The 25,180-nt window shown below is 35.0% G+C and overlaps 1 protein-coding gene across 3 annotated transcripts in view; it reads left to right on the forward strand.

Annotated features, from left to right (window-relative positions):
* The window catches only part of LOC136409185 (SAM and SH3 domain-containing protein 1-like), a 110,256-nt gene that overhangs the window by 76,365 nt on the left and 8,711 nt on the right, over positions 1-25,180 (forward strand). For all 3 annotated transcript variants that reach the window (XM_066390536.1, XM_066390537.1, XM_066390538.1), the window contains exons 2-5: positions 12,243-12,434; positions 12,493-12,653; positions 12,920-12,966; positions 19,245-19,390. In XM_066390536.1, the coding sequence (XP_066246633.1) occupies positions 12,243-12,434; positions 12,493-12,653; positions 12,920-12,966; positions 19,245-19,390 (546 nt within the window). The remainder of the gene's footprint in view (positions 1-12,242; positions 12,435-12,492; positions 12,654-12,919; positions 12,967-19,244; positions 19,391-25,180) is intronic.

Raw genomic sequence — 25,180 nt, forward strand, 5'->3', positions numbered from 1 at the left:
TAAACTTAATGTATACTAAAAATAGATCTAAAAAAGATGGTTTTGCATTTCTTCAATTTTGGAAAAATTGCAAAACCCGAAAGAGTGAAAATCCGGCGGTTCCTTATTTGTGAATTCTGGCTGTGAAAGTCTTTTTTAAAATGCCATATCGGTGTTTCCTGTCGAGTTACGTCAGAATCACATATAACTTAAATCCCAAGAATTCTGTAAACCTAGAAAATCTGGTTTAAATTTTTTGTAATATTTGAAAATGCTGACTGTACTAAAATTGAGACAGATTGTTCTTTAGATCCGTAATAAATTGCCAAATCACCATTTTCTTTATACTCAAACCAGAGGCGTACAAGTCCAGGCTTTCTATAAAGTATAAAAGTCTAGTTATAATTTCCTTGATTTAAAAAAAAGATTAAAAATTCAAATGACTCAAAGCCTAGCTCAACTAAAATTCGCCAATTTGGAAGTTTTATTAGACCCAAGCCAGCATCATGTATGATCTAAATCCGAAGTATTATAAAAACTAGAATTTCTGCTCTGTAAGTCTTTTTCGAATGCTCAAAATTATACTTTCATTTGGCTGAAAACAGAGACGCGTAACATAAAAATTTAAGAATTATGTTAAAGTCACATTTATCATAGACAAATATCTGCAATGCCTTTATAAGAACTAAAGGAAATGGGGGCAGAGAAAACACTTTTTGGGATATTTATACAAGAACCCGTGGGAAATATAGGGCTCCGCCTAGGAGAATAGGACTAAAGCCAAAGGATGTCTGTCCCTCGTTATCATAGTTTTAAATTCCTGCTATCCAGAACTTCCAACAAATAGAGATTGTTCGAAAGAAATACCAAGTTGTCTCTATAGAATTAATTTTTATCTGCAAGTAAACAAGCTGAGTTGCAGGGTCAAAAACTGAAATTTAATAGGGTTTTTCTCAAAAAGTTTAAGACGATTTTGAGCGTAAGAAAAATTCTAACTGCAGGCCTCGTTTTCAGTATCCACAGCAAGAGAGAAGTTGGAATATGTGTCATAAATTTACATATACAAACAGAGGCAGTGAAAGAAAAGAAACTGTTGGATGTAAGCTGATTTTCTAATGGCAACAAGTGAATTGGAAAAAAAAGTTCACATTATTTCAGAGAGAGTTGAAAGTTGATTTCAAAATTCGTGGAACAAAATCAGGGCAACTCAGGGTACTTCAGGTTCAAATGCAGAAATGATGAACTAGTTTCAATGACTTTAGACATGAGGAAAGAGAACTAAGCTATTTTAGTATATTGCCAAAATATTTACACAATTTTTAAATCATCAAAAACTACTAAAATGTCAATTATTGCGTATCCCCTCTACCACTTTATATACAAAAAAGCCCTTAAAATTGCAAAAGACAATGTGGAATATATCGAATTTTCTCCAGCGTTATGTGAAAAATGCTGGAAATGTATTACATAATTCAGAGATTTACTATATATCCATGATTGTCAATTTTATAGGGATTTTCCTTGAGGTAATTACGATTTTCCGGAAAAACAGGTAAAAATCAAGACCTCAAAAATATACAAAGACGAGGAGTTTTCCAACAAATCCCTATACAGGGTGTTTCAGAATTGCACAGCATTATTTAATTCTTTTTATATCATTTTTTAAGAACAGTTCTTAAAAAATGGTATAAAAGGAATCAAAGAATCACGGAATTTCGAAATTCCGAAAAATAAATTGAAAAACCTGGGGTTCGTAGATTTAATCGAATTTACAAATTAATTAATTTGTGAGTAAACTGAATAGAATTCGACCAAAAATCACGAGACGTGAAATTTAGATGACAGATTAAAGAACTTAAGAAAAACATTAAAATTTACCAGTCGTGTACGAGCAAATTTTTGTAAAAGATTTTATGCATCAAGACCTTAGAAAATACATTACCTTGTATAGTAATTGGAAACAATCTACTTTTGTATTAAGCAGCACCTATTACCTAATACGCATATAAAATTTCAAAGCTCTATTTGCAGTAGATCCAGCACAATAAAATAAAAACCTAATATTCTCTTAACATTTAATACCCTTTAACTCCGCTACCGATCGAGATTGGATATATGCTTAGATGAACTTTTTTTTTGTACCAGATAATACATACCTCCAATAGTGCCGCGCAATTTTCAAACACCCTGTATAAGGAAAACTTCATTATTCATCAAAAAGCAGCGTTCACACCCTGTCCATAATTCCGTTAAATAAACACTGCTTCAATAACACTCAGAGGAAAATCGGTTTTGACACAATTTCTTAAAGGGTTTTTAGGGATTGGGCACGTTCCTGGCATTCAATTTACCTTCACTACTGTTCGGTAATATTAAACCTTTGACTGTGCTCACAAATCTCCATGAAGTGCGGTTACTTATAACCTGGCAGAACCGCTGAAGGGATTTTGCAGCTAATTTTTAAATAATTTACGTTTATAGAAATTATTTCTGGAAACCTCGCCAAAACTGAGACTTTTAATTAGAAATGCGAGACTAAAAGCCTGGAGTGTTTAAGAAGCTTCAAAAGGTGAGGAAAAACAGCAATAATGCCAGATACAGCTATCTAAATTGCCATCAGAGCCTCATACATTTTTGATTCGACCCGCTTCGGATTCCATTGTAGTCAAAAAAAAGTTGCAAAGCGGGTCTTTTAAGCTTAGAACTTTGAGCTGAACCCTTTAGGCATAGGAAATTCGAAAGTTTGATTTTAATAACTCCTTCAGGAAAAGATAACAATCTTTTGTGTATGTGCTCGGTTACAGTTACAGGGAATAAAATCTCTGGAAATTTAGCTGGAAATTTCATCTCGACGTGCCGTCTCAAGTGAAGGACTTAACCCCGTTTGACCGCTCAAGTGGAGCTGCCTCTACGTCTAATTTTATGCATTTTTTTGTCTAAAAAAACGAATTTCTGTGTGAAATGCCTTTGAATAAAGTCTTATGAAATATGAACAATCCTCATATACCATGTAAGGTTATACAGTTTTGCCAGATGAAAGGGGTCCATCACATTGTGTCTGGAAACTAATTAATTCAAAGAGAGGCACAATGTGACACAAAAACGATCATCTGCATACAAAGAGAGACTTGCACAATGAAACTATTAACTATTTCAGCGATGCACGTTGGGACTTGCCCTTCTAATCTCGTATGCGAACCCCGGAGGCCGCATAAACTCAACAAGTTCCTTCCAATTCGTTTTCCACCGACAATAAACTGAGAAAGAGGAAATTCGGCAGATTTTTCCGGGAGCCATTCCTCTTTTTTAATAAGTTTCACTGGAGAGTCAGTCCATAAATTCGCCCGGATTTATTCTAATGTCGCCCGGAGCGGATCCGGAATCGTATTCCCGGGAACGGTTAAATTGGATATGTTTATGTTGTGCCGTCTTTGAACATGATATACATTGGTGTATACTCAATTTGTTTCTGTCGCTTACGTTCCGGATCTTTGAGGCTCTCCCAGAACGCATGTGAAGCCTCTTTGAATTACCAAGCTTTGAAATATTCGTTTTAGAGTTTTTTTTTAGCTCGGAACACCCCTTGTTTACACCAGATCAATATGATGATTTTTTACAAGAAAAACAAAGATCGGCACTGTGTCGAGACTCGAGAAGCCTTGAATTCTTAATCAGGTTCCATAAATTTCTAAATATGCTAAAACGTTTAACTAATATGAGCTGCATATTTCTGTAAGCGTCTTTGTTTGATCTTTGCGCGCCCCCCAATTTATACCAGAATGACGTGATGAATTTTTTGTGATAAATGTAAAGATCGCCACTTCATCCTTATCAAGGCTTAACGAAGTTTGCAGCCTCCTTGAGGTTTGAAAAATATTTAATAATCCTCAATTTTTGAACTTCAGTATTCAGTTTGTGTAGTAGTCCTGGTTTGAAATCTCCGCATGTGATTATTTTTCTAGTCCATGTAAAGGGTACGACTACCTCCTTGCCTAAGGCTCAACAAGACTTGAAGGTTTTTTCAGATTTTAAAGATTCTTAAATCCGATCCCCTCATGAAAGTAAATTTAAAGGACTCGTGAAGGATTCGATTTAATACACCCGGACGCCGTTGTTTTCAACTGAACAATACTACCGATTTTTTCTCACATAAACGCAAGTTTGGGCTGTATTTCCACCAAAGCACATGAAGACTGCACGTCTTCTTCCTGTTTTATAAATACCGAGATAATTCATTATCGCAAAAAGCTATATGCTATCCCCGCACGCCTCTGATTTTAGATCTATAGTTTGTCTTTTTTTTTCTCACTTAGGTGGACCTTTGGGCTTTATCTCCATCAAGATATAGATTGCAAATTTCTTTCCGATTTTCTTAACTATCAAAATCCGTTCTCGCCATGAATCTCAATTTTTAATTTTCGTGGAAATCTCAGTCTTATAACCCCGCACACCCCTGGATTTTATTCTATAGTGCTGCTAATTTTTTCTCGTATAACAAAGGTTTGGGTTATGGATGTATGTCTTTATCAAGGGATACGAAGATTGTGGGTTTTTCTAATTTAAAAACACTCAAAGCCCCTCCCGTCATGAAACTGAAATTACCGCCATCCCGCTCTGAGTTTGATGTCCTCACAAGCCCCCGATTTTCACTTTATTGACCTCGCCAAATAATTTGAGGGAAAAATAAAAACCTTTGTCCAAATCTTCAGTGTTTTTTGAATGTTCCTGAAAGTCATCGGAATTCTTCAAGTTTTAAAACGGCTTATTCTTAAACTCAAAGTTTCATAACTTTACCCCAGTCTAATTCTTATGGTTACTGAGATGGTTAAAGTCTAGAAAAGGACACCCTGTATATTTTAGAGACATTAATCAGAGAGTAGAAAAGAAACTTTTGCGATATACAAGGTGTTTCACAATAGTATGTCAAAAGTTTAGGGGGTAAACCTGTGGATGATATTAAGAAAAAAGTTCATATGAATATGGGGCCGTTCTCACCCCCTGCCTGAAATACGGGGTAACAATTTTTTCCATTTTTATCTTCCCCTAATAAGTTGGATGTGGCATTAAATATTTGTATCAAAATTGGATAGCATAAAATAGGTGTAGATGCACATCTTTTAACGAGGAAACAATGTTTTTAATTTCACCTGTGGTGTTCCCATTGATGTGACCTTGAACATTTTAAACAAAAAATGTAATACGCCACTGTTATTTTTATAGAATTAATTTTCTGAATGCTCCATATTTTTGCGGAAAAAACATCTCTTGAATATTTCATAACGTTAATTGTTTTCAAAAAAGAAAATAAAAAAACAACAAACTAATAAAAACATTTTTATCACCCTGTATTTCAGAGAGAAAGTAAAAACGAATGCATGTTCATACGATTTTTTTAAATTAAAATCATACACAGATTCAGAATTTTTGGCATACATTTATAAAACACCGTGTATACAGAGTATCTTTAAAATGACTGTACAATGTTTGACCCAAAATTACTTAACCAAAAATAAGGCGTTCTAGGCAAACTTACCCGTACCCAATATTGCTTCATTTTGCCACTGCAAGGCTCCAAAGTTCTTAAATTAATATAATTTTTTCGAAATAATTGCTAAACGCTTTTACGAATTTTCACTAATGTTGTAACTAAGATTTTCTACAAAAACGTAAGTGATTTTTTTTTAATGCGTGGACACATTAAAAATAGTGCGTGGTTCGAAAATAAAAATTTGTATTTTTGTTACCTCCTGTACGAATTATTTGAATTTTCTCTATTCCACTAGCTGACTTTATTTTGAAACTTTATTGTCTCTTGTAAAATTTACGCCAGATGTTCCGTTTCTCTATAAAAAAATTATTTATGAAACCTTGCAATTCCTCATTGTTGTTTAGTCAGAACAAAAACATGAAAAAAGTTTTAATTCTAAATAACTATCAACTTAGTTTAATTCTTATAACAAATGTTCAAAATGTTGCCTGGTTTCCTGAGTGCATAAATAAATTCGTTTGAAAAAATTAATCTGGACGTTGGGCATCGTGTCGGACCTTTTTTAACAATGGTTTCACAATGATAACTAGTAAGATATCGTAAATAATTTTTTTGTAGAGAAACTGTATGCCTGGCGAAAATTTTACAAGAGACAAAAGAGTTTCAAAATGAAGTCAACTTGTGGCAGAGAAAAAATTAAGGTCATTTGAATGGGGATGACAAAATACAAACTTTTATTTATGAACCACGCACTGTTTTTAATATTTTCACGCATCTAAAAAACGGATAAAAGCGTTTAGTAATTAGTTCGAAAAAACGATATTTATTCGAGAACTTTGACGCCCTATAGCGGAAAAAATAAAGCAATATTGGATATACAGTAGATACGAGGAATATCCCAAAAGTACCCGACTTGACATAAAGACAGCGATTTTTTTTTAATTTGCCTATATTACAAAGATCTGACCTTAAAAAGCTTATGTCTAAAGTTTGAGAGTGCTACGTTGATTTGTGTTTGTTTTGGAACCGTTTTTAGTGAACGCTTTTAGAAATTTCGTAAACATGGAAAAAATTGGTCATTGATACATATTTCAATACTGTCATTTGAAAGGTCTTAGTCTAACCAACATCAAAGCGGATTTAGATTCTACTCTGGAGGAATTTGGTCCTTCTTTAACGACTGTAAAATATTGATTTGCAGAGTGTAAACGTGGTCATACGAGCTTCCAAGATTAACTCCGCAGAGGTCAACCCAATGAGGTGACCATTCCAGAAAATGTAATGAAAATCCACAAAAAACTGTACTTTAAAACCATCCGCTAATATTACGCCAGTTAGGAGACACGATAAACATTTCAAAAAGTACTCTACATCATATTTTGACCGAACAATTAGATATGAGAAAGCTGTGCGCAAGATGGGTGCCGCGATTACCCACAATTGAACAAAAACAGCGCCGTAAGGATGTTTCAAGGGAGTGTTTGCCAAAGTTTTGCAGCAATAAAGCCGAGTTTTCGCGAAGATTCATAATCATGGATGAAACATGGGTCCATCATTTCGCAACTGAGACGAAAGAGCAGTCAAAACATTGGACTCAAAAAGGAAAATCATCTCTAAAAAAGGCGAAAACCGTTCCATCTGCAGGAAAGGCGATGGCGTCAGTATTTTGGGATAATTTTTATTGACTATCTCCCTAGAGGAAAAACAATAAATGGAGAAGATTATACAAATTTATTGCAGCGTTTGAAGAAATTAGGAAAAAGCGGCAGCATTTGGCGGAAAAGAAAGTCTTGTTTCATCAAGACAATGCACCATTCCACATTTCCGTCATCGTAATGACTAAAATCAATCAACTTGGTTTCGAACTTCCACCCCATTCGCCAGATTTAGTCCCATCAGATTTTTTTCTACTTCCAAACTTAAAAAAAGGGCTCAGTGGAGAGAGATTTGCCAATAATGAAGAGGCGAAGTCCGAATTTGATGTCTATTTTGAAACATTCGAAGCTTCTTGCTATAAACAAGGTATAGAAGCTATAAAACATCGCTGAGGAAAGTGAGTCAATTTCAAAGGAGACTATGTTGAGAAATAATGTAATATTTTCCAACATTTTTTTTTAATGTTAGGTCGCACACCTCCCAGACTATCCCTGCAAGTTTTATTTTTGGTTAAGGAATTTTAGCGTTATACAGCTATTTCAGGGATACCCTGTAAATAAATTACAAAATAATCTACAAAATCTGGAAAAATATTTTTAGACATTCCAAGAGCTTCATTTAATTAATTTAATTATTTTTAATTATGATAATTACCATGCAGATACGTTGGCTGAGGGGAACAGTTTCTAAAACAGTTTTTTTCGCTGACATTTCAATGGCAATCAATTCCCAATTGAGTCCTAATTATTCACAGCAGGCAAAGCACGTGTCGGTCTGCAAACACACTCGCCATCCTGCACTTGAACAGGGCAGATGGTCATCGAATGGCCAACTTTTACGGTTAGACCTTCCGGTGCGTTAAGTCAACATTGCACCTTGGATTTCCATTACAACAGGTGGCCATCAATTACATCTACATCTCTCCAAGGCACTTACATGGCCTCTTATAATTAGTTCGTTTCTCCGTTTAATTAAAAATGGAGTCTTGCGTTGCTCCCCCGAAAAGGGTGGATTTCATAAACCTTGCAAGGGTATTAAAAATTAACATGGCGGCCATCGAGCCGTGAAACGCTTTCAGCTCTAATTTCACGCTGGTCTCGCTCTCCAGCATATTTGCTGAAATAGTGGGCTCAATTTCCTTTGTCGGAGGTCTTGCAGGAAAAATTGCAATAGAGATATTTCAGTCTGCGGTAATATGTAAATGAGGCCAATAAAAGGGTCGGACAGTCAGAGATAGAGATCTCCATAACCCAATGAAATCAGAGTCCCTGAGGGAAGTTATTAGGGCACTTACTAGAGACGCCTGAGGGCGTTATCGCTGACCGTCCGTTATTTTTTACGATTTCCCCCCTTTCGGGGCGTATTTGAATGCGACGATTTGGAATGACAGGAAAAATGGAATTTTTACTATAAAAAAATTATCATTTAGAAAGGAAGTGTTTATTCAAACGAAGGAATTACGTTTGAAAGCTCTATATAAGGGTACACTAATTTTGAGCGTTAGTGTCCCGGGGATTCGCTTTGAAACGGTTTCATAAAAAACTACTAAGTAATCGTCTCGATGAGCTTCGTAAGAATGCACAAACTAGGTTGTATTGTTACCACCCGTTTCTGAGATATTGCCTACTTTCAGCCAGTTTCCAAACTTTGAGATGCAACATTTCAACAACCCGTAGAGCAGTTTCCTTAAACAACGACTAAAATGATTTATCTCGATGAGCTCGGTAAAAATGTACAAAATGATCTATAACATCTCTATTAGTTTCTGAGATACAGTGTCAAAGACCTTAACTGTTTTATTGTTATTTAACTTTTCTGTTTTACAGTTATTCTAGTTCCACATGGGAGTCATTACTCAATTAGACCAATTTCGTTTTCTAGTGACCGAGAAATCAAGGGCGTGCCAAATGGGTTTCTGTAACTGCATGACCGATCAAAGGTCTAAATGGTACTGATTTTTTATTTGAGGCGATCTGAATGGAGTTTCTATGACTGAAAAAAAAAACATTTTAAAAATTTTACTGCTTTTTCAAATCTAACTTGCTATTTTGGATTGTTACGCCACTGATTTTTATTCCAAATGAAAGTAGAGAATGTCTGAATTCGTCACTCGATTACAAAAAAAACAGGAGCGTCCTTAAGAGGGTTTCTAGGACAACACATTCAAAGAAATATTGTCGAAATGTTTCTATTTTTTTAACCCGATTTGTATAATTTTTGAGATATTGCAACACTGATTTAAATTTAAGGTTAAAGCACTGGGATGCTAATTTATTAAGAGGGAAGAAGCACCCTACTCTTTTGCACTTTTTGTACTTTGAGCACTGATATCTCGGAAATCCGTAAAGAAATTACTTTCAAAAAGAGCTCAATCTAAGTGTCTTAATGAGCCCCTTAAGCCTCTATGAACGGCACTATAATGTATCATTTAGTTTCTGAGACGAAAAGCTATTTTGAATGAAGAGGCCTCAACTGCATTTCTAAGCCTTCAACATCTCATTTGAACTGTTCAGCTAGAATATTGCGAGAAATTAAACGATTAAAAATACCCTAGCAAGACATATAAATTCGTACTTGCAAAATCGCTTTTCAATGTGTAAAACTACGGTCTCCTCTCAGCAATAATCTAGTTAAACCCCGCAAATCCCTAAGGATTTCTCTGATGGCAAACAAGATTTTACTTGCAAATCGACAATTTTCTTCGATTTCAACGGTATTAATTCTAGGTCCGATCCAATGTTTATCCAAAAACTGCAGTGGCGATACAATTTCAACTTTAAAAAGTTGAAATCACGTAGAGGGTAGTTGTGCTGCATCGGCTTGTTTGGCACCCCCGGGGGTGGCGAAACGTATTAAACTTATTAAATCAGAAAACTCCACCGTATATCTCCTGTTGTCGCTGGGGTGCATTTTGTCTGGCCGAGGAGACAAAGACTTGTTTGCAACTAAAATGGAACTTCATCTCTTTCCCTACTTAGTATTTATCTCGCAGATTGATCCTATTTTTCTGAGAAAACTGCTTTGTGTATTAAAGTCTGGATCGATCATCAATCCAGAGAAACGTGTCCCAAATCAGGAGATAAGCGGAAGGGAATTCATTAATCTTGGACCTTAATTCAATGTTGCATTTGGGGACAAACGTTGCCCCAATTCGTGTGAAAAATATACTTTTTCGAACTCCATCGATCTCTCGATTGTCATCAAAAATCCACCTAAAACAACTTCAAAACAGGCCCTTTGACATGCTAATTCCCCAGTTTCATTATAGGGGATGATAACCTCAACTCCAGCAGAATTATAGAGCTGTGAACTATGTTTAAGTATCGATTTAACCAGCTCGTTAAAAGACTTGTTTTTCGAACTTCCCTTTCCAAATCAAAGAAAACGTCTTATTTTTTTTCGTTTTTATCTCGAATCCTCATTAAATCCGAGAATTTTAATCACGGTTTTTAATCACCTTCATTACGAAGTTCAAGCTCTTTTTCTAAAATTTTGAGATGATCTTCCTCATTGGAAATATGTTCTGCAAAGTATTATCGATGCTTAAGAAAGATTTTATTAAATTATGTGTCATTAGGCCTCTAAGTATAGGCCTCTAAAGACGTCAATTTCCCGGTACAAGTTAAAAGGACATTGGCAAATTGCCAATCAAAATATTACTTTGTAGAGAGGAGATAAGAGGATAATGAAATCAGGCGTAAGTGAGGAGGGAGGCTATAGTTTGCTGTGTTCTTTGGGGAAATTTGATTCTGTTTCGATTTTCGTAGAAAACTGGCCTACAGGGTCAAAGTAATTGAGTAGTTTTGTGTAAAAATTTACTTCCACAACTTCGCGAGAATTGACGATTTGAAAAAATGTCTATGAAGTCAAGAACATATGTATCAAAACAACCTTATATCTCAGGAACTAAAGGAGATATTACAACTCGATTTCTCTACTATGGGCCCATCTGTCCCTGATTTTTGCCCGGTATGCCCCTGCTTTTAAACTAGCCCAAATTAAAATTTCAAAGTTTATTAAGAAGACTTAAATCAAAGTTCAGAGGACAGATTCACAGTTCTAAATCTTCTTTCCGAGATTCAGCGATTTTTAAAAATTTCGAGTGCATAAAATTCTACTTTAAGACGCCCCGTTTGTGACCCCGTACGCCTCTGTATTGAAACCAATTTAAGTGAAAATTTTACAGTTTATTAACAAGGCTTAAATCAATTTCTCCAGAGAATTTTGCAGCTCTAAACCTTCTCTTTGGTATTCAGGATTTTGCTTAACTTTCAATCGATTGAAATTAGTTTTGTGTTATTTAGGTCGAATCTTCAGTTCTACCCTTGTACACCCCTGGTTGGAGATTAATCTAAGTAAAAATTTCACAATTTATAGAGAAAATATAAAATTATCTTTCCTCAGATATGGACTAATAAAACTAAACTCTCTGAGATTCAGCATATTAAAAAATTTGGAAACAAATTTTATCGTCTCTTCGCTCAATAACAAAGTTTCTATTCTCTGGCCTTGTACGCCCCTGAATTGAAACCAATCCAAGCGAAAATTTCGCAGTTTATTAAGAAGAAAATTATTATTTCCTTCACAGTTTTGATATTAAATTCAACCTCATTTATAGGGGCCCAAAAAATCATAATTGGATCCTCAGAAGTGCCTTTAACGTTTCTTTTATTTCTGCATCAGCCGTATGATACTAACGTTTAGTTGTGTTTAAAACATAGTTTGCGTTCAAATTAGATGGGGAAATAGAATATTGCATTCCTTTATACGATGTTATTGTTGAGAGTTTAAAAGAAAACAGCACGTTATTGCAGATAGAGAATAAATTTGTCCTCCGCCAATTCCCGAGATATGTACCTTAAATTCCGCCCTTTTTGTTTTAACACATCTGATCGAAATTCCTGAATATTTATACTTTTATCCCGAATTATTTTATTCCTACACCTAATTCAGCCGAAATTCTCTACATCGAAATTAATTAAGATCGTTGAAATCTATGTTGAATCCATTAGACCGCAGCCATCATGTTGATTTTAACCAGCGTAGCTTTAGCCCTTATGAAATCTAGATTTCTAATTGACATCAACAATCCCATTATATAACAGGCATTTCCTTTCAGGATGGTGAACGAGGGTACCTGGAGGGGCTCGCTTCCAGATACGCAGACTTGTTTTCCACCCATTACGGTGACGTGTTTGCCCATTTGGAGGACCTTCGCAAGACTGAGGTATCGGAAATTTCAACTAGCAACATAGTTCCAGGTATGACCACATCGCTGAGTCAGCCCATTTATGCGCCTGGGAAATACCTGGTGAGTTGCCCTAAGGAAAATTTGTGATTGAAAATTTAAATACTGATAATCGTTGCAGCCCTCAAGTTGCCTGTCTCATAAAGATGAGGATGAAATCTACGGATTTGTGGGTGCCCAAGTGAAGCCCAATCAAATCGCCATCCCTCAGCAACCCCCCAGGATCGTCGGATCTCAAATGACACAACCCTTGCTATCTCAGCAGCAGCACAACTACCAAACGTACGTCCAGTTAAATACTTTTAGTCTTTGTAAATAAAGTTGGGAAAATTCTGGAATCCGAGAATTTGTCCAGAGTCATGAGAGAATGAACGTTTTGTGTCAATAAATCGATTTCTTTGTTTTAAAAGCCGATTAGTTTTGGAGTAGAAACTCGCTTTAAAATATTTAAGAAAATGGTTTCCAGGGTAAAATATTCGATTTGCATGGAGAGCCGTTTTATTTTATTAAGTAGTGAAGTTTTGAAATTAGTTTTTCTTACTTTGCAGGTGCTTGAGCCCCCGATCCGCCTATTTCTACGAGTTTCCACCCAACGGTAAGTTTCAAAAATTGGGTCAAACTTACGAAAAAGCCAATGAAACTTTTAGGTTTGATATCCTAATTTTGTTATAATTCCTGAAGCAGAATTTAAATTTAACAAGGGTGTCGACATAAACCGTGATGTGCAAACAAAATTAAATCCCGGCTGCTTCAATAAAATTCCAAGCTCGGTTATAAAACACGGAAAAGACATCTGTTTACCTTTAAAAAACAATTTAGCAGCCACACAAAGCCGCTGCTATCGCCGTATTTCCATAACCGCGTGTATTGTGGCCTAAACAAATATTTTCCGACGATAAATCCAGAGAATTTTCTCCGAAAGAAGCTCGATTTCTTCGGCTCCCATACGAAATATGACGGTTTACTAGTAGTTTCCGTGTTTATGGAGGGGTTGGCTACTCTAAAGCTTGTTTACAAGTTTTATAAGGAGCCTGTGGAAAGGTAACAATGTGTGTTGTAGCTCTCGTAAGTTGAAGAGTTGCAATTTCAATATGCAAATATTGCTCTTCAAGTACAAAAAATTCAATTTTTTCCGTGGGACCCACGGTATACTTTGGTTATTTTGAACCTACCTATGATAGGGAATATTTCCTTAGCTTCGTTATTTCTTCAGCTTTTTCACTGTTTCACGCAGAACACCCTATACAGGGTATAACATATCATCATTTTTCGAGGAGTGATGGTACTCTGCAAAATAATAAATAAATGTTAATAGATTCATGCTCAAAAACGCACCATTTTCGATGTACAGGGAGTAAGTCACATTTTTTCTCATATTTTGCGGTTTTCTCACCTATGCCTTAAGTTGAATCTTTGAAATTTCTTACACCTATTTTCTTTAAGACTGCATACGATAAAATGTGAAAATCGTCAGTAGCCATATACAGGGTGTTCTGTTTTTTTGGGTCAAATACTACTTTATGCTTTATAATTGTTTTAGGATACCCTGTATGAATATTGATACCAAAATAAATTGCTAGCTCAATTTTTTAGTTTTTTGGTCTCTTACAGTATTTTCATATTTTTCACCGTTTTTGTAGAATTCATAAAAATATCTATCCATGCAAATTGAGAATGTATAGGAAGCAAGGGAAAAAATCATCTGGCTCAGTTATCAACTCTCTGAAGCAATTCGTAACATTTAATCAAATTTCTTAAAATAAAAATAGATCTAAACGAAAACAAAATTATAAAATCTGTTAAAAATGTCGCCCTCCTACTAAGATGCAGAACTACTTCACTTTTTGCCTCATAAACCAACGGACTCTCTAAAATATTCCAGGATTATTGCGGATGATGTTGGATGACTCTACTATTCTATTTCGTAACACCTCTTCTGTTTCAATTGGATTCTGATACACAAATAATTTCGGGTGTCTCCGAAAAAAAATCCAAATTATTCAGGTCGGAGGATATAGAGGGCCATGACTGAGGTCTCCCTTGACTTATGCAAGGGTTGTTAAAATGTTGACTAAGAAATTTCTTCACATCTATACTGAAATGGGCTCACGAACTGCTTTAGGTGGTTGATAACTCAGCTGGATGATTTTTTTCCTTTGCTTCCTTTACATTCTTAATTTGCGTCGATAGATATTTTTGCAAATTCTATGAAAACGGTGAAAGATACGAAAATACTTCAGGATATCAAAAAACTAAAAATTGAAGAAGGAATTTAAATTTGTTATTAGAAATCATTCAGGGTGGTCCAAAAAATATATAATAAGAACATGATTCAAAAAACACACTGTATATTATTCGATTTTCTAAATCTACTTTTCATTAGGGTTAGATTGAGGAGGTTGTATTAGCTCTAAAGAAGGCATTTCGACAAAATTGCAATTTTTACACATCTTCAAGTTGTGTCTATCCAAAAGTCGAGTCTTTTAGATAAAATATCCTGTATATTTATAAACATTTGGAACCCGTATATTCTGAGGATAATTTCTAAAGCCTTGCAAACTAACATTTCGACAAAAATTTGCAAATTTGTCACATCATCATTTCTTCAAACAAACATTGAGTTCTTTAGATAGAACACCCTATACGTATTTTAATATTCAGAATATTTTTATACAAAAATCTCAAATTTGCTCTTGTTGCCATCCAAAACTGGAGATTTTTATCATATTCTACTTTGTATATTTTCCAATATTTAGAACCTATGTGTTCTGAGGATTATTCTTGTACCATAAATAAACAGAACATGCCAATTTCCATACAAGTTATGGAGGTACCAGGATAGCACTTTTGAGTGGTACCATCTCTGATTTTCAGCCGATGAAATCCTATATTGTGGTACCCCAGTTTATGTCAATTTGATCGGTACTAGACATAAATTTCGTTGATCACATATTTATTTGGAGTTTAAAATAGAAAATTTTGGAAGATTGAATTTAAGCGGGAGCGTGCAGTTATATGGAATCTTTAATTCAATTAAAAATTAAATGATTAACTCGCTTACAGGGGAGCATTGAGGCGGTGTTTGAGAATGTTAGTATGAGGGAACAATCTAACAAGCAATTTCGCCTAATTTTGAAAAAATTTGTATTGTAAATGCAAGTATCTGGAAGGACGGTTTTAGGCACTGTAAGAAAGATATATGTGTTTTTAAAATTAATTAAAGATTAGAGTGACACCCTTACAGTTGAATCTGACCTCAGTGTGAGACACCAACACTCGGTATAATATTACATATTTTCAACCTACAAATCAAAGGCAATGCTTCCTTAACAAATATTTCTACATCTCTCATTTTCGAGTCATATGACGAGGTTTCATGAGACCTCCCTTCTTTTGAAAATTGTCTTTTGAATTCTGTCCAGATCTCAGAAGATTTTCTGGTTTCTGAGTTTCTCCTCAGAAAATTTGTTCCAATAAGCACCAATTATTTCCGCCATGTGAAGTGAGCATTTTTCTCGTTTCCCAATAGGAAAAAAGCATAATTCACCCACTCCCCAAAGGCTTAATATGACTTTTCAGCTGCGTTAGCACGCGATCGGCTCTGGGTCGTGAGATTAGTGATTAATGGCCTCACTTTGGAATGTTTATGGACCCGTGAAATACCCCGCGCGCATAATCCTTTCCAACGATATGACATGCGACCCTATTACGGATACTGCTTTATAACCATAAATCCATGGCATATAACAGTCCCCGACGTGTATTACTGTTAAATATTTACTACGCGATTACAAACATTTTTTTCAATCTATGGAAAATATAAGCATAACTCCCCATTGCCGTTCTTTGCCGTTACTCTTTGCTCTGCCCTTGTTCGGTTTAAATGCAACAAATACCTTTACAAGTGCTCAGGGTGGCCGTTGCTTCCCCTAAAAAATAGCATGATGAAACCTGCGTCATACCTCTTCGGATTATGACAAGAAATTGGAATTTTTGAGATTTATTGTTTCAGTACATCCCTGATTTCACAATAATCAACTGTCAATGTGGATTTGATCTGTGTCATGTAATCCTGCTTCAGTACGCTTCTGTTCTTTGTACGGTCAAAGTAAATATCTCAGCGTCCACTGAAGCTTTACTGATAATTCTAGAAGCTGAACCAGTGGTGTGCAAATTTCCTTCAAGCAGTTATGATTTTTTTGAAATTTTGCGACAAATCAAATATCGAAATTTAATCGCCATCATGCAATAATGTCCCAATACGCCTTTGTTTTTTATAGTCAGGGTAGAAATATTTGAGCACTTGATTTTGATCACGAACTTTTATAGGTGTCGTACAATTCTGCTTCAGTTTTTTACACCGTCAGTGTTGTGTTTCCAAAACGCCAGATTTTTTACATTAAAGCTTCTATTATACAGTGCAACCCTAATTTGCCTACCCCCCTTTCCCCTGTTAACATTTTAACAAATTATTATGTTTTAAAAACTCAAAAGTAGCATTCAGTAGGGCAAAAAATACTATCTTTTGACATATGTTTATTTTTTTAAATGTTGCTTACGTTACCGGCAGCGCAAAATGTCCGATTTCTTTAAATTAAAATATGGGTCAAAAAGACACCTCAAATTAAAGGTCTTTTAAAACTACATTTAATGATGTATTGCGATTCAAAATCTATAGATTAGTCTTAATCCTAAACTTTCACCACATAGATATGACTCCAGTTTTGAAATTAGCGATATTCCATTTAGCTCGTCATGACCGCAATATGAAGAACTTTGGTACTCAAACTTGAAGTGTGTTCAAACACAAAACGGTTGTTAAAACTGTGTAAAGTAAACATGGTTGTTCAATCGCCAATGTGGAATTAATCAAATTAACCAGATCGATGCCGGAATTTAAACTTTACAGACAAACTAACCCTCATCCCCTATAAACTATCGTCTAACTAGCACTATAATTGCGTTTAAGTTTATTCCGGTAAACTTAAAGTTTGAGTCAAGTTCCTGCTATAGCTTTCAATGGAAATGCGCTTATAGAAGCTAAAAATTCGTCTAAATCCCTCGTGTTATCTCAATTAAAATCCAACCCTGTCTATGTAACTCCATAATTCAGGAAAAGTAGGAAAATTTATTATTTCTTTCCGGAGCCGTCGCTCGGCTAAATTAAGCGCATCTCTGACAGAGCTTTTCCGATTTATGGCACAATTTTAGGGGGTGTAAAGTGAAGCTGTAAAAGTTGCCTCCAGAGCTAGATTAATGCCTGTCTTCAGGCCCTATAATATTCTTCCCAAATTTTGGCCATAAGGGACAAGCGATCAAAACGGGTTTAAAGCAAAAAAAGACACTCAGAATTCTTTGATTATTCCAGCTACATCGCTTTCAACGTGTCTGTCTGCTGTATCGTTATCCCAACAGCTAAAAAAAATGCAATTAACGGATGTGTGCACAAAAGTGCAGACGCGACAGTTTTAACAGTGTACGGGGGTTTTTCATAGGGCTTTCATAATTTCGCTATTGCACAGGCGTGCCATCTTGGATTCGCTCCATTTCGATGCATTTCCAGAGGTTTTTTCGTATGTTTTCGTCCCTAATGACTACGGTATTGTGATCCTGGAAAACTCTTTGCAATAACCCACGAAGTGGATGAACAAAGACTTAAGAGATATAGGCATAAGCTTTTCTGTATGGAGGAATAATTTCCATGTTTCTGAAACCAAAATAGAGGTCTTAAAGATCCTCAACCAGAATCATTCATTGGAGCAGACATGATAACTTCAGAAACTTCTGCTGCTCTACAATTTCCCCGACCAGGCTCTAGGGTCCTCTAATCCAAGCACTAGCTATGAAACCTATATTTTCAAAAATTCATTTAACTGTCCTCAAAAGCATTTCTTTGACTTATTATTGAGATTAAACAACTTTAAAAAACAATTTTAAAAAATCGAGTTTGAAAACTCGCACCCCGCATCAATCTGAACAATGAAACGTTACCCATTACATATTCCAAATGACATATTATTTCATTTGAATGAATTATGGTTTCTCGAATTCGATTTAAATAAACTCGAAAGTCAAAGTTTTCACGTTCAGGTTTTTACAGCTTTATGATTGTCCTATCCGGAAACACACAGTTCCAGAGGAGCGAAATGTTCACACACATGATAGCTTTTCTGACTATCATTTCAGGGTTTAATATCTTCTTATCGAGAAATCTTCAGTTCCAATTTTCTGCGTGTTTTCCAGATCTAGAGAAAGTCAGAAAAATCCTACTTCATAGTCCTAAATTTATAACAGAGTTCAGAAGAAATTTCCTATACAAAATAGTAAAATCTTCTGAGAAATTAGAGTTGTTCTGCTCGGGCATCTGAGGATTTAAAATTTCATTATCCAAACACTCAGATTTGAAGAAAGTTTCTGAGATAAAAGAATTTCTTTCTGGGGCTTTAGACTGTCTCTTCTTCTAGATTTCTGATGTGTTAACGTCTCATCATCCAATCCCATCAACAGAGATATGTAAAGTAAATATTGCCATGTTTGATTGCATATTGCATCAAGTTTATTGGATTAATGGAAACATTTTAAGTTCTGCACTGTCGCAAAATCCAATATTCTCCGCTGGTACGTGTTTAGATGGTTTAATACAAAATAAATAATACCAAAACTCAATGATGTCTTTTTCCTGCTGCTGCACCTAGCGAAAACCACTTCTTTGATAAATAATTCAATGCTATTTTCCTTTCCGACAGGTTAACCAATGAAACTGTTATTCCACCTTATAGAGCCAATCAAAATGGATATATCTATAAATATATTATTCCATGTATTCCTTTGATGCTTTTGAAAGGGGAAATTATTATTTTATTCCACTTTCAGAGCAAGGCTACGCGAATACAACGAAGAAAAAGAACACTTTCTCTAGGATACAAAGAATCTTCAAGACGTCCCATAGGAAGGAAAAGCATGGGGCCAGTTCGCCCAGACATGGGAGGGCAACTACCATCAAGGGCGTTCCGCAAAGGGTAAGATACACTGACTTTTTTAACCCCCAGTTAACCTAATGACGTCTATTATCACGGGTGAAATGAAATAAGGGCTGCGCCGCTATTGATGCGGCATCAGATGGGCTATTTCGGACCATTTCCCCTCATTTCCCAGGGCTTTTCAGGGAAATTACCGAACATTAACGATAATTTTCCCGGCTGAGACGATTTTCTTGCGAGCAACTTTCCGGATAAATTAAGCGGGCAAAATCCCACCCTTTCTAAGTGTAAATGGGACCCATTTGCATCCCTTAATACTATTTAGTTTTGTCTAACATAGAAGTGGAAGAATCTGGATAGGAATGGTGTCTCGGTCATTTTTGGGTGATAAACAAGGTAAAAGGCCCTTTGAAAGAGCTGATTCTCTTTTGCATAGTTAAATTCTCTAAATAGTCAAAGTTGGAAGGTAAAGAAGATTTGCTTTTATTCTTTCCACATTAGAGCTTTGCTCTTTGAAATGGAAGAGAAGGAAAAAAATGCCTGATTTTGAGGTTTATTTAACACTGTTTTTATTGTATCATACTGCGAAAAAGTACCTCTATCCCGATTTTGCAGTCATTAGGATTAAAAGAGGCAAAAACTCATATTAGAAAAATATTTAATGACAAATCCCAGGCTCAAAAGCTTAAAAAATTAATCAATTTCTTCCACAAAAGTGAAATAAAATCATATCTTATTTCTCTTTTTTTGGAAGTTCTGAGCCTAAAGGTTTGACATTTCTAACAATTCACATTTCTGAGGCATCTTGTCCAGTGTCTGGAGATTCAGAAATCAATGTCGAGTTTCCTCAAAATAAAATAAATAAGAAAAAAGTTTCTGAGTCACCAAAGCTACAATATCCAGAATCCTGACCTCTTATTGAGAAAGTATCCGGAGTCTCATCTATGAATAACTCCATGAATCAAAATTAGAAAAAATCCAGTGTAGACTCCGGCGTTGCAGAAATTAATATTGTTTTTCCTACCTAACCTAACCTAAAGGAAATTAAAAACAATCTTCTGTGATATTAGTGTTACCTCAGCAGGCTTCTGAGCCATTAGAAACAAAATATCCCAGAACTCACGCTTCCTCAATATCTTCTGCATCCAAGTTATGAAGATGTAGAAATCTATTCTTTTCTACGAATATATTCAAAAAAAGTTAAAGAAAACTTCTGAGAATTTAGAGTTACTCTATTTGGACATCTATATACATATTCAGGAATTGGTGCTTGGCGAAATGCTCCGCAACAAGAACTTTTTTAAGATTTTTTTACTTTCCGATGTAAAGCCCATAAGTTTGGATTTATTTTCAGCTAGTTTCTTCCAAAAAATCAAATTCAATTGTCGAAAATGACCTAGTTCTAACCGTTCTAGAGATGTTCCAAAGTTGAAATAACTTTTTTAGGAGTTGTTAAATATTTTCTCATCTTCTGAAACCATGGTTAAGAAAATGTCTTTGACAATAAATTGACTACCTATAGGAAGCCTTTTTGCTTGATGATGAACTTTCTGATTAAAACACTAATTAAGGGCCATTTTTCTCCCATCTTTAATGACTCCCTACCGAACGCTTATTACAGCCCTAAAGCAGCACTATTATCGTTATTAAAAATTCCCATAAAACTTTTTAATCAGTCCTTCTCTAAGAACTAGTTATGCATGCATCATTTTTCATTTTTAGGATTTGCCCTTTAGGGCGTCGTCCTTTAATATTAATAGCTATGTGCTCGCAAAACCGAAAAATCTCTCACACAAGTATTTAAAAAATGTGCCACGTTTTCTACCGCATGTTAACTACCCTCTAAATTAACCCTTTTATATTTTTAATTTCTATTTCCCCTATGAGTTGAGGAATGCCATTTTTCGGTTTACTGAGCCGAATAATGCGGTCTTGTGTTTTAATTGTTTGGATAACTTTGCACGAAATCGGGAAATTTCACGTATTTCTCATCACCTGGCAACGTTGCCTACCTTAAGCAAACAGAAGTCAAGAGCAACGTTGCCATTTCCTTGGATTTTTCCATGAACTGTTCAATTAGAATTCTTAATTAGAGAGTTATTTTCAATCGTTAATTAGAAGTTAGATATCGGCGAGAATATTAAAACTTTGTCATTCTTAGGCGAACTTTCCAGCAGTTATAAATAGACGATAAAATGGAGATTGCAAGGGAGGGATAATCGATATGGAGGATGTTTTAATTAGAAATTGTGTACTCGGAAGTTGAATTTTTCAATAATTAACTCGAATTAAATAAAGTGTGCAAATAAAGTGATGCATTCAAAAGCTATAGGGGGATACGTCTGCGACACAATGGGGGATGATTTAAATGGTTCGTTTTACGCAGTTGTCAGCAAATAAACTGACAAATATTTGCGTATTATTCTCATTAATGGCAGTAAAGTCTCTTTGAAATCCCCCTTAATCTCATCCGAAGGGAGGCCCGCAGAATTCTGATTAAATCATCCGGATTTCTTGTAAGCCGCTTCACAAACATCAACTCTTTTCGGGATTATTCCTCTCGTTTCTTCTGAGTAATTGCTATGTTTTTGAGTTTTTCTGGAACAACATCCGTTCCCTCACTCCTCCCTTCCTGGAATGCACTTATCCCTTGAAATTCCCTGAGTAAAGCATACTCAAGTTGCCTTAAGCTGTGTAATCCTGCTTTCAAGAAACTAAAGCAGAAAACTGGGATATTATTTTACAGGTCTTAGAGTTTTATGGCAGTCTAATGAAATTTCCTGAAATAGTTTGAATTAGTGCTAAATCCCCCCATTTAAATATTGGAGTAAGTGCAGCTAAAGTTGCATGCAAACTCCGTTTAAGTCATGCTTTAATTGGTATTTTTAGTTGGTAAATGTAATTCAACCCCCGATGAACTGAAAGCAAAGTGAATTCGTCATTGTCTCCATTGCAAACGTTTTATAATTAAAAAGTTTCCATGAACAAACCGAGCCACAATTGAACAGACTTGAGTAAATATTGAACATCAAGGCCTTTGTCGGGACTTAAATAATTAAAAGAAATTCGTATTTATTTTAGTTTGTTCTATAGAACTTCTTGTCAAAGATGGATAATGGAAATTCCTTCATTATCCAGCTTTAATCAGGAAAGATGCTCATGTAGCGGCAAATCTACATCACCCAAGGCCCTTTTCGAAGCGAAATTTAAAGTGCACACAGGGGGCTAAACTAATTTTAAAATTTCCAACATTTTTATGTCGACGGTAAAGCCCAGGAAATAAGGGTTGAGTGTCAATCACTTCCTCTGGAAGGGCTTAAAACGTCTTGGGAATATTATTGCATGTGTTGGGTAGAAATTTCTGCCTGAGTGCATTTTATGCAGATCAAGCGAAGACTTCATATACCAATGAGGATTTGCAGGTGCAGATTCGGTCCAATTAAATGTCAAACACAATTTTTCCAGACAATAAACAAGCCCGTTTTGAAATATTCGGTTTTATTTCATTTTTACTATTATTAACGACCTGAAAAATGTGCAATTGTTGCACCATTCAATGCTATAACAATAGGCATAAACAACAAAACCAATGATTAATTCGGTTATTGCCTGATTCAGTTACACTCTCATAATAAAACCATCATCATTAGTCATTGGATTTAATTGTTGTTAAAAATTGCCATAAATCAGTGAGTTGTTGATAACAGCAGTAAAAGGTTTATTTGGGGCTATAAAAGGGCGTCTGGAAGGAGACAAACAGCAAATTCTGGAAAAACTGGAGATTGGGGGTGCAAATTTTCCGAACCGTTCAACCGTGAAGGGGCAAATAGACGAAAATTTGCATATTTTATTACTGGAGCGGAAGATTGTTTTTTTTTCATGCCCTGGGATACGTTTTTTAAAGTATATTCATTCTTCAAGGGGGAGAAACCTTCAGAGTTTCGAATATTATTTAGTCAAAAATATCCTTCGTTGACAGGCATGTCAATTAAAAAAACAGGCAAAACAATTACTGGAAATAAACCTCTGCAACATGGAAAATTACACAAACAACACAAAACGTAATTTGCTTTGTACACCCCCCTTGCGAATTTGCACACAATGTGTGAAAAACCTGTGGTTTTCCCCAGTATATCCACTTGAATAGAAGTTCTGGCATTAATATGAAATGCTAGAAAAGCCCGTTTTGAATTAAACAGCTTCCTGGAATACCATCTTCTTTCTAAAGCAAGGTATTCCTAGAAGTAAATGTGTATAAAACACAAATTTAAATTAATCGGGAAGTAAGTCTAAAGGATCTTAAATTTATGCAAATTTTCCATTAATGGAGAGCTTTTGAAGGATTTACAGCTATTACAGAATTCTAAAGGGTGTCACAGAATTGAAAAACTGCATTTTTTAATCTAAAAAAGGCTAAACTTATTAAACAAATCTGTTAATGTACTGGAATTTTACAGATATACACCTAAATAGTCTTCCTATACAGGGTGTAATATATCATCATAAAGATATTTCAGGACACAATAATACTCTGTAAAATAATTAAAAAGTGCTAATAGGTCCATGCTCAAAAATCCATCTTGTTCTATATACAGCGTGGAAAAGTCATATTTTTTCTCATATTTTAAGTTTTTCTCAAATATGCTTTAAGTTAAATTTTTGAAATTTCGTACACGAAGTTTGTTTAAGAACATCTACAATAAAATGTCAAAATTGTCAGTAGCCATATACAGGCTGTTCTGTTTTTTCATGGTTGTTTTTAAAACTTTTACATTTTTTTTGCATTAAGCGACTAAAAATACAACTTCAAGTGGAAAAAACTTCAAGAGACAATTGTGTAACAATGTATTTTTAATTGCTTAATGTGGAAAAAATATAAAAGTTTAAAAAAGTCAGTGGCTTATAAATAACACTGCCAAATTTCAATAAAATCAGCTAGAAGATTATTAAGATGTTTACGAAAAAAACGTTTTTTTTTTTAAGTTTGACACCCTTAATTTTGAAAACGAAACATTACCGAATCTACGTTTATATAAACTTATCCTCTTACAATCCCTCAAAGAATCATCCTTTGAAGTTTGGTCACGTACTTAAATAACACATTGTATATCGAAAATGGTGCATTTTTGACCTATTACAATTTTTTATTATGTCACAGAGTACTATCGCACTCTAAAATATCTCCATGATGATATGTTACACCCTGTATACACATAACTCTCCGAACTCGAAAGTTCCCGAAGTAACGAATTAATTTATAATTACTTACAATTCTTTTTTTGAAAAATCAGTAATAACAGTATTTCGCCAGTAAAATCAGTGAAGGATCAAATGTTTCTTTATAATATACAAAATTATCACTCAATTTGGATCAATGTGGCGTACTTAGGTTTAAATTTACAAGCTCGTGATATCAAAAAGAAAGTCAAAATTAGTGAGATCTTTTTAATTAGTGCTCCTAAAACAAACGTGATGCCTCAATGAATATCAAACAAAGACGCGCCTAAATATGTTGTCAATAATATGCGAAAATAATATTAAATTAAATTTTTGAAAGGCATTGGCGTACCTAGTGGGATCGATTTGGAAATACTGGTTGTTAGTGGATACCACCAGGCCTATTTTGATTATGAAAAAGCTAAAGAAACAACATTTAAAGGCTTTTGTACAAAAAATAAAATTCGCTTTGAGCTTTCCGTAATTGCTAGTCTAAACATTTCCACTTAACCTAGCCGCCCTGCAACACCAAAACAGCCCTTCAGAATTTAAAAAATCCTCCCCAGAGTCGATTTTTTCGCTTTACCTTACTTTTAACGAATCTACACCTTT

This window comes from Euwallacea similis, chromosome 5, assembly GCF_039881205.1.
Source record: "Euwallacea similis isolate ESF13 chromosome 5, ESF131.1, whole genome shotgun sequence".
NCBI classification, from domain to species: domain Eukaryota; kingdom Metazoa; phylum Arthropoda; class Insecta; order Coleoptera; family Curculionidae; genus Euwallacea; species Euwallacea similis.